The 10,665-nt window shown below is 41.5% G+C and overlaps 1 protein-coding gene across 1 annotated transcript in view; it reads right to left on the bottom strand.

Moving 5' to 3' along the window:
• Positions 1 to 2,989: 2,989 nt before the first annotated feature.
• Positions 2,990 to 10,665, bottom strand: part of LOC109951433 (TRPM8 channel-associated factor homolog) — a 25,566-nt gene continuing 17,890 nt past the window's right edge. The window contains exons 5-14 of the mRNA XM_020585944.1: positions 10,587 to 10,665; positions 10,055 to 10,346; positions 8,731 to 9,032; positions 8,400 to 8,574; positions 8,162 to 8,256; positions 7,037 to 7,247; positions 5,071 to 5,307; positions 4,088 to 4,311; positions 3,567 to 3,680; positions 2,990 to 3,344 (exon numbers count right to left, since the gene is read on the bottom strand). Coding sequence (XP_020441600.1) covers positions 3,102 to 3,344; positions 3,567 to 3,680; positions 4,088 to 4,311; positions 5,071 to 5,307; positions 7,037 to 7,247; positions 8,162 to 8,256; positions 8,400 to 8,574; positions 8,731 to 9,032; positions 10,055 to 10,346; positions 10,587 to 10,665 — 1,972 coding nt within the window. The 3' untranslated portion in view covers positions 2,990 to 3,101. The remainder of the gene's footprint in view (positions 3,345 to 3,566; positions 3,681 to 4,087; positions 4,312 to 5,070; positions 5,308 to 7,036; positions 7,248 to 8,161; positions 8,257 to 8,399; positions 8,575 to 8,730; positions 9,033 to 10,054; positions 10,347 to 10,586) is intronic.

Here is a 10,665-nt window from a genome sequence, read left to right as displayed (position 1 = left end):
GTATAACTGCAGTAAGGCTCTGTGTATTCAAGGTACTGATTTCTGTGTCATCACGGTTTTGTTGCTGTTTGTGAGTTGAGCTGTCATGGCAAAATAAAGCCTGACCAGTCAGGCAAGCAGTGTCTGAGAAACAAGACGTTACAGGTCCAAGTTTGTGACTTTAAATGTGCCCCTGCTCAAGCCACAGTCAACTCGAAACTGAAAGCTCTGCTGCGTTCATGTGCCTTTGATTGGTTGGTTTCTCTGCAGTACTTTTCCCTGCTGCACTGCAATTTTTTAACTTTTTACTGCATTGTAACTATGCTATAGTTGTGTTTTGGATCTTATTTTGTCTATTTGCATTTTTTCACTTTATGTATTTTATTTCATGTAAACAATTGTTTAATCTGATTTGTAAAATTTATTTTATTCTGGGTTTTAATGTTTACTTTTAATGTGTTATTCTAATCCTTTTCTTGGCTTTTATGAAGCACTTTGAAATGCCTCTGTTTGAAATTTAAGCTGCTTTGCCTCCTGACCACAAGAACATGGAAACCCGCCCACACCCATTTGATAAGGATAGGATAATCACCTTTATTGGCCAAGTATGTTACACACAAGGAATATGTTTCTGGTACAGAGCCGAGGCAGCCATCTGCAGCGCCAACTCAACCAATGGTTCTAACCATCGGGGGCAATGGGGGATTTGGTGTCTTGCCCAAGGACATGTAGACTGCAGGCACGAAGATTTGAACCTTCAACCTTCTGGTTGGGAGACGACTGCTCTACCCACCACACTGTCACTTACCCCTTTTTTGTACTGTTTGCCTGCTCCCTTTGGGTTTGTTTAGTTTTATTATTATAGTTTTATTACCAAGTGAAATGCATTTTCTGTATTAACTGCCTTGCCTCTGTCCTGCAAACACAGTGCTGTCATTAGCTTTGTGTAGAGTGTCTGTTTGACAAGATTCAAGATTTTTATTTGCCATTTATGCATAAACACACAGTCTAAGCATATAGGAATTCTTGTGCAGGGCTCTCCTGGAGTCAAGTAAAGAGTTTAAAGCCAAAAGAACAAACACCTAGTCTAAATATAAGATCACCCAAGAATACAAAATACAAAAAAACAAGAATACCCAAGAATACGAAGTAGTTGCTAAAATTATGAATGGAAGAAGGAACGAAAGCCTATGAGATCTGAGGAAGACATGGAATATGTTTTTCTGCTTTGTCAGCATAGCTTGCTCTGTGAATAAAAACATGCAAGGCAGGAAAGATGGACAGTTGAATATGATAATAGCTACCTGGGAGGACTGAATGGCTTGACTCATCAGTTTAGGCCTCCTCATGGTAGGACTGGATAAACTGGTTGGACGTGGTGATCAGATGAGGAGGAGGGTGGATGAAAAGAAGGCTGTGTGGAGTCAAATTTACAGTAAATTGTGTTAGGAAGTAAGGTTTATCAGATATTCTTAGCTGGAGGTGTGTTTCAGTCAGCTTGACAAATTCTGAGACTGTAAGAACACACACTGACTATAAAATATCACATTTGTGTATTTATTTCTTGAAGAAACTTATGAAGACTGTGTACCACTAAACAAATATACTCTATACAGTACAATTTTACACAAACATCATCATAATAACTGTGGTATTAATGACTCCCTTCCATAAAAATTCAACTGTAATATTGCCAAAAGACATTGCATTTGCATCAGGTCAGACCCAGGACCCAAACCAACAAAGGAGCTTCTACTTGATGAGGGCAAGTCTAAACTATATACTGTAGATCAAACATTCCAGACAACACTAAGCTTTTGTTCGGCCAAAACATATATGTATGTACAGTATGTATATACGTATTTAAGACTAAAGATGCACAGAGGCCTGTGTGGGTCTGACCCCCTTTCTCCAATATTCACAATGTACAGACTTGGCTAACATTTGCTGAACAGAGAGAGAGCTCCTAAAACATCTAAATAAATTTGATTTGCACAACAAACAAACAAAACAAAAACAGTGTAAAGAGGGCATAATGCTTCTTCTGGTTTGAAAAGACTGGCCCTAAAGTCTAGCCGTGCTGAGCCTCTGTCAGTACACTGAACAATGCTTCCTCCATTAGTGTTTTTTGTCATGTTATAATCAACAGCTAAAGTTTAAAAAACCATTAAACACTCATGCCTCACTCGTACTCATGCGTATCTTTGGCCTCAACCCATCCACAAATATGTTAACTTGAAAGTCTTAACAGGTTGCTGTACAGACACTAGTCATATTATTATGTACTCACCAATTCACAGTTCAGTTCATTCCAATTCATTAAGCTCAATTGGCACGACCACTTACATATTACAGTATTGCCAAAGCAATAGCATTCCATTTAATTCATTACATTCAGTACAAATTGTCCAGTTACTGATAAATTGGAGTACGTTTTTCAATGATGGCAACATGTCCAGCTGATAACTCTTACTATAAATGTTTAGAGTCACTTAACATTAGGAGTAACATGCAATAACTAACATTTTGACTTTGCTTTCTCTCTATTACAGTAGGTTGCTGTACCAGTTGGATTTGGACTGTTTGGTTAATTCTCCCTCCAGCTTATCATGCAACAATTTCAGAAAGGCATTTTGGTGGAGTCAGATATACCAGCACACACTTGCATGGCCCTGACAAGCTTATTTTCCATTTTAAACCCAGATCATGGCATTTACTGTACGTCTCTTATAGAGCTCGACTGACTGACTATTGTTCAGTATAGTATTAAGATGGAGGTTACCAATTCATAAAAGAACCATGCGTATATCTAGAGAATTTGTGTTTTTATGACTCAGAAAAAGAACCTTTTGTCTTTTTTGTAGGGATAACATTTACTAGCAAAATTAATAACATGTACAACAGAGTTTACAGTGCTAGCACTAAGTACTAGAAACAAAGATGTGTAATGAAGCAGAAATCAAGCGGCTGCTTGTCAAGTCAGTTTATTTCTAAAGCAGTTTCAATAAAACTGATTTTCAAAAAACAGCATGGTTGTCTGGCCATTCTCCATCCAGCATTTTTGTTTTCTGGTACAGACTGAACTCATCTCTCTGCACTTTTAGTCAGCAGCAGTCTGAAGTTCAACCATATTTGACCATGGGGTGGTCGCTCCAGGGAGGCAGGTTGGAGAGTTTCTCCTCAGTGGCTGTTTCGATGGGCCAGCCCCAGGCCTTAAAGAATCCACACAGGTTCAGCCCCACAGTGTTGGAGAAAGTCTCAGCATACAGGTTCATCTTTCCCTTGTTGTCACCAGGAAAGTTGCTCATCTGATGGTAGGCTCCAAACACCTTTTTAAAGGCACCCCAGCCAAACTTCTCCTGGAGCTATATGGAAGGAGACACGGGTACAGGGGAATGTAAAAACAACATGGTTGTCTGGGCATTTTCCATCCAGCATTTTTATTTTCTAGTGTATAATGAGGGTTTAGGGTTTTATGGGTAGAGCAAAATATGATTATTGGGTGTGATTCTGTTTAAAATGTGACTCCAGTGTCACCCAATCATAGTTTCTACACAGGGTTCATATAGACAGTAATACTCTCTTACCTGCACATAAGTCTCCAGTGCTACCCACGTGTCCCAGCCACTGAGATCCCTGCCTGCCCTAACATAATTTTGTGCTCGTTGGTTTCGGTCTGATAAAGCCATAGCTGGGTGAGCCTGCATTGAACAAGACAAAACAACATGACTATGAAAAAATATAATCCCAAAATACTTGTTCAACAAAGGATAAAAAAGAGTTGTTGTCTTTTGTGACATTTATTAATATAAACTGTGTCACAATATAGCTTAACCTTCCTGTTATGTTCTGGGTCAAATTGACCCAGTGCAAAGTAACAAAAAAAATCTAAAAAAAATAGTTAAAAATATTTTATTGGTATGAAACTTCGTCTGCTTGGCGTAATAGGTGTGATCAACATATAAAATGAAAATGGTTCAATTCACATATTTGCAACATCCCCCTGCATGTTTATATTACAAAGATACTGTTCAGGTCAACATAACAGGAGGGTTAAGACTTTTTTTTTCTAGCCATTGGTCTCAAGCACTAAACTGATATACTCCACCTCTGCCTTGTTGAATCCCAGCACCTCTTCATGCACATACAGTGACCACAGGTTGCATGTACACTCTGTGGTGTGTGAGGGGAACTCCCAGCAGCTTCTCTGTTGGTTGTGTCCAAGTTCATGAATGGGACCCCAAAGGTTTTGCTTCTTAGATCGGGTAATGTTGACCAGTTCAGCTGCTGTGGACTTGTATGCCATGACAGGATAACCACAATGCATCCAACCTGAGCAAAGGAAAATCAGGAAAGCAAAGTTTTATATCAACGACTCTTTCAGGTTTCATAGCTAGGAAAGAGAAACTTTGTAGGACTTCACATTGTTGTGCATCTTCACACAATCACAGGGAAGTGCATAATGCATGACCCATATTAGTGTTAGATGTTGTAAAAAAAATTTAAGGAGTTTTATAAGTGTTGCAATAAGGTTTATCTGAATATCAGCAAATTTTTGGAATCTCAACATATGCCTGCACTACTTAAGCACCTGTGTTACAGAATTTCTTGCTAATTTCCAAATTTAACTTGCTACTTTAGGTCAGCCAGCCAAAAGGTAGCTAAACTAGTAGCTTAGTTGAGAGAAATGCCTTCTTCTTCTTCCTCTCCTTCTTTCTTTTGCTCAGAGTGTCGCATGTTCCTCTCTGCTCTGTTGAAGGCGGAGCTTGACCCCGCAACTGAACCCAAGTCAACACAATTACTCCCTACTGTCAGGAAGAGATGGAAATGGAGGCCAACCTGTGCCTGCCCAGTGATGCATAATAAAGCGGGTTGCACCGCATTGATGGTAAAACACCAGAATTTGCCAATTGCTGTGAATGTGAGTGTAAATGGTTGTCTGTATGTGTGTTAGCTCTGTGATAGACCTGTCCATGGTGTATGCTGCCTCTCACTCTGTACCGGTTGGGACAGACTTCATCTCCTTGGGACTCTCAATGGGATAACAAATAAGAAACAGGCATTTAGACTATAAAAACCAAAAACACTTACCATGTGAAATCTGCACATCAGTTACAAAACGTTCTTTGCGAGGAAATTTGGGTGGTATTGCAGCCAAGTCAGCAATGCCCCTCATGATGGCATCCCACATCGCTGCTAACTCATCAGGGCGCTCTAGGTTCCGAACAACATCTGATGGTACAGTAAGGATGATGTTTTCAAACTCCAACTCTGCCCAGGGTGAAGGAGCTGTGCACAGCATGGACCACTCGGCAAGTGTTGTCACACCTGAAGAGAACAAAGGAATGGGTGTATTCAAAACTAACCATTAATTTTAATTATGTAAAATGCCCCAAGCTAGGAAGACCCCAAACCTGTTTGGGTTTCATGAAGAGCAAGTCCCAGAGAACAAATGAAACTTGAGCATTACATTTTAAACAAGCCCTTAGCAAAGGGCCCCGGACCCCGTACTCCCGGAGCACCCCCCACAGGGCGCTGTGAGGGACACGGTCGAATGCCTTCTCCAGATCCACGAAACACATGTGGACAGGTTGGGTAAACTCCCATGAACCCTCCGCCACCCTGAAGAGGGTATAGAGCTGGTCCAGTGTTCCACGGCCAGGACGAAAACCGCATTGTTCCTCCTGAATCCGAGGTTCGACTATCGGTCGAATTCTCCTCTCCAGTACCCTGGCATAGACTTTCCCGGGGAGGCTGAGGAGTGTGATCCCCCTATAGTTGGAACACACCCTCCGGTCCCCCTTCTTAAAAAGAGGGACCACCACCCCGGTCTGCCAGTCCAGAGGCACTGTCCCCGACCGCCATGCGACGTTGCAGAGGCGTGTCAACCAGTGTCAACTAGTGTTAGATGTTGTAAAAAAAAATTAAGGAGTTTTATAGGTGTTGCAGTGAGGTTTATCTGAACATCAGCAAACTTTTTGAATCACAACATATGCCTGCACTACTTAAGCACCTGTGTTACACAATTTTTGCTAATTTCCAAATTTTACTTGCTACTTTAGGTCAGCCAGCCAAAAGGTAGCTAAACTAGTAGCTTAGTTGAGAGAAATGGCTTCTCCTTCTTCTTCCTCTTCCTCTCCTTCTTTCTTTTGCTCAGAGTGTCGCATGTTCCTCTCTGCTCTGTTGAAGGCGGAACCTGACCCGGCGACTGAACCCAAGTCAACACAATTACTCCCTACTGTCAGGAAGAGATGGAAATGGAGGCCAACCCGTGCCTGCCCGGTGCTGCATAATAAAAGCAGGCCGCATTGATGGTAAAACACCAGAATTTGCAGATTGCTGTGAATGTGAGTGTAAATGGTTGTCTGTATGTGTGTTAGCTCTGTGATAGACCTGTCCATGGTGTATGCTGCCTCTCACTCTGTACCGGTTGGGACAGACTTCATCTCCTTGGGACTCTCAATGGGATAACAAATAAGAAACAGGCATTTAGACTATAAAAACCAAAAACACTTACCATGTGAAATCTGCACATCAGTTACAAAACGTTCTTTGCGAGGAAATTTGGGTGGTATTGCAGCCAAGTCAGCAATGGCCCTCATGATGGCATCCCACATCGCTGCTAACTCATCAGGGCGCTCTAGGTTCCGAACAACATCTGATGGTACAGTAAAGATGATGTTTTCAAACTCCAACTCTGCCCAGGGTGAAGGAGCTGTGCGCAGCAAGGACCACTCGGCAAGTTTTGTCTCACCTGAAGAGAACAAAGGAATATGTGTATTCAAAACTAACCGCTGATTAATTATAATTATTATGTAAAACGCCCCAAGCTAGGAAGAGTCCAAACCTGTTTAGGTTTCATGAAGAGCGAGTCCCAAAGAACAAATGAAACTTGAGCATTACATTTTAAACAAGATGCTCCAACTATATGTTGCTCTCTATTCCTGAACACCCATGTTTACACCAGAAACCATCAGATGCCTTCCATTAACCCCATGAAGACAGAGATACACACGTCAGCAAACGCACACCACAGATCCAACCATCACAGACTCACCAGATTTATAATATGGTGCAGGTACAGCTATCTGCACTATGACCTCTAGCCCCTGCACTTGTGTATTGGGTGGAGCCACCACGTAGATGAGTCCCCCCCACAGGTTCCACACCTGCATCATTGTTTTTGTTATGGGAATCTGTTCATGAACACACGGTGCTCTCTTCAGCTCTGCATGGCCCAGATAGTCTGTTTGACAGCCTATCTGGATCTGAGAAAGACATGGAATGTGTGTTACTGCTTTGTGAGCATAGTTTGTACTGTAAATAAAAAGATGCATGGCATAAAAGCTAGAGAAGTGGATGCATTTTTATTTATTTAACCTTTATCTAATCAGGAATCCCCACTGAAATTTGAAACCTCTTTTACAAGGGAGAACTACCCAAAATGGTAGGATTTCCAATTATAGACAAAATAATAAAACCACATAATAACATTACAGTCACATAAAAAAGGCAGTCAATAAAATGCATTTAAAATGTCCAACTAGTTGAAGAATTGCAGAGACATGGTGAATGACACAGATGTCAAGGAATTTACCATGGTCTTAATTTAAATTGATAACAACAGGAAAAGAATCAATTTGTTCTAATCCAGAATGTCAAAGCATAATACAAGCTGAGGTGCAGTGGTCAGGGTTCATACACCACGGTGCCCATGTACTGTATGCGTGTCGTGTGTGCCAGCTGGTGCACTACAGTGCGCACATAGCAATCCATGTAATGATGTGCAAAACAAAATATAGTAATGGACTTGAAGTATATGAGAGGGACTAAATTAATACATTGAATGATCGTATTTTGACTAAAACATTATTGGCTCCTGTAGATGGATGTAAAAAAATTCTTTAGAAGAAGCCAAGACAGGGAAAAAGTTCAGAGAGCTGAGGATGGAAAAGGTAAGACCTGGCATGAAATACAGTGAATGCCAAGTATGTTGCATAACACATCAGACATAGCAGTCTATGTTAAAGTTGAACTATTCATTCTTAATTTAGTGTCAGAGAGCAGGTGGACCTGCGACAGGGTGGAGGAAGCTGTCTGTGCAGGGCTCTCTATGGAGACAGGTGTGTGTGACCACCAGTCATCCATTGCTCAATTACACAAGTACAATACACAACAGTACCTTCCATCCCTTGTCGACAATCGCTGATGGTATGACCAAGTAGGTCTTCATACCAGGAGAGAGATAGAGACCTGTACTGAGCCACTCCTCACCTCCTGACACACACAGTAGCAGCAGCAAAGGTTACATAGACATGTTTTGCCTTTCTCCTTCTTAAAAATGAGATTTATACATCTGGGTTTAACTCAGATAAAAAGTTGACATACTGTATTTGTACACAACAACAACCAGGTCTCACCTCCTGTGTTGGCATTAATCCTGATCCTTGCATTATACACAACAGGCAACAGTGGGTTATTCTTGATGAGGTGGGGCAAGAGAGCATCAGGATTTGGGTGAACCTTATATATTTGTGGACCCACATTGAGCAGTAGATGGTCTCTGGGACTAGTCACAGGGTTGCTTTCACACACCTTGAAAGAAACAGTTAATATTTTAAAACATGTTGCTCTAACCCATTTGATCGCTTGCTAGCTGTGATAGGATAACCATATACCACAACTATGATCTACAATATAATGCTTTGTTGCAGCTCAGTGACACAGAAACAGCAGTCCAAAGATACTCACCTGTGGCATGCCACACTTCATTAAGATGTCAGTGAGTGTGGACACAATCTGCTGATAGGAGGAGCAGTCATGAGCCTTCATGTTCAACAAGATGGAGCAGTCGCTGCCTAGTTTTTTAAGACATTCTTCCTCGTTCGCCGTAAGCTTTTTCCCATATGTTACATGGCCAGCAAAGCGGTTTAGAAGATGACGGAAGTGGTAGGTATCTTTGATGGCCTGGCTGGGGTCAGGGGCCTTGTATATTCCTCCTCCAATTGTTCCCCCCAACAGGCCCAAGCCCATTTTGTACAGGATCTTGTTCCCTTAAAGAAAATGTAGCAAAAGTACCATCATTTAACTGACTCGAACACTGTTGAACCTAATCATATGGACTGGACTGATATGGGTGAATTATAGGAACACTGATGCCGATATTTGTTTTTCCAAGATCCACTTCATATGATTCATTACCCTCCCCTGTGTATCTGCTTTACTGTATGTACAGGACCTTACAACGTTTCACCATTAGCCTATATTTGTACTCAGTATTTCTTCTTTGCATTAATCTTTACCAAAATGCCCTGTTAGCCCTATCTCTCTGTCAGTTGTCAGCTCTAGTGTTTTATTTTCACATTAGCTCAACATTTAAGGGAAAGCTCTGGCACAACTGACATCTTTTACCCTTATAAACTTTGATGTGGTTGAAGTGACAGCAGGTCATTTTCTTGGGCGCAGAGTGGATTTTTTAAGAAGGAGAGAGCGCCACCTTATGCCCTGCTCCAATTTCGCTCCAGTACTGCTCACACCATGAGCCTGAAGCATGCCCAAACCTGATCCATAATGCATCTGTTTTGCACAGTCATCCAACACTTTTCAGTCAAAAAATGGCCATTGCAAGCTCAATAATGACTTTTAGAAATGCCTAACTTTAATTTCAAATAAACAATTTCTGTTTGGAAAAATGAGTTGCCATTCTTTAGTACTTTGTAATGTAAGGCTATGTTTAAGCTAAAAGCACAATACATGCAGATTTCTTCCCCTCTTTTAGAGTGAGTGGGTGCGATTTCAGTGGAGCGGGATGCAATCTGAGTTGAGCGCTGAGTGATTATGAACAGAGCATGAATGGAGCAGCAGAACAGCTCAGTGAGCAAGGAGCGGAAATTCTCACTGCTCCACTCCGCTCATATGTTCCGGTACCTGTAGCAGGTTTGAGTTCTGAATGATATGTGTCATTGCCTTGTACATTTTCACACTAGCACCTGCATTTAGAGCATAGCACCAGTAACACCTTTGGCATGCATCATGTTACATTTCCATGAAATGAGCAGGTGATGCATTATCATACCTGAGAAATCCGTCAATGGATTTTGACCACTGTTTGTCTGTGCCCAGTACCAGGCGTGGCCCCCAACCAGCAGGCCTCCTCCCTCTGCCACAAAGTCTTGGATTTCTTTCACAAGATCATTTTTGTATGCGGTACACACAAACACACTCAGGCCTTCTCTTAGGTTTGTCTTCTCACACTGTAACCCAGACTTTCTGAGAATGTTAAGGGCATGATCAGGCTCAACACCAATCACCCCCTGTCGGCCTTCATCCAACCAGTGTAAAGCATTGTTCCAAAATGGAGCCAGTGCCTGTGATAAAGGCAGTTATTGCAGGAAAAGAAGTAGTTCATTAAGCATGTAAAACAACTGGCAGATCAGTATCCATATCATTATTTAACATACTCTGGACAGCAAACTGCTGATGGACAGAAATTAATATACAACAAAATAAATGTTTAAATCTAGAGTAATGTAAACATTTTTACAATGTTCTGAACATGACTTACTGAAGGCAGAAATTCTAAGACCAATCTTTAATGTAGACTCTACCTCTTGTCCCAGAAGCCCTTCATGTGAAACCACAATGACTCGTCCTTGGGCATAATAGGCTCCTGCCAGGCATGCCCGT

This window comes from Monopterus albus, unplaced genomic scaffold, assembly GCF_001952655.1.
Source record: "Monopterus albus unplaced genomic scaffold, M_albus_1.0 scaffold8.1, whole genome shotgun sequence".
NCBI lineage: Eukaryota > Metazoa > Chordata > Actinopteri > Synbranchiformes > Synbranchidae > Monopterus > Monopterus albus.
The sequence above is the reverse complement of the archived record's forward strand: the minus strand, read 5'-3'. Positions and strand labels throughout refer to the sequence as shown.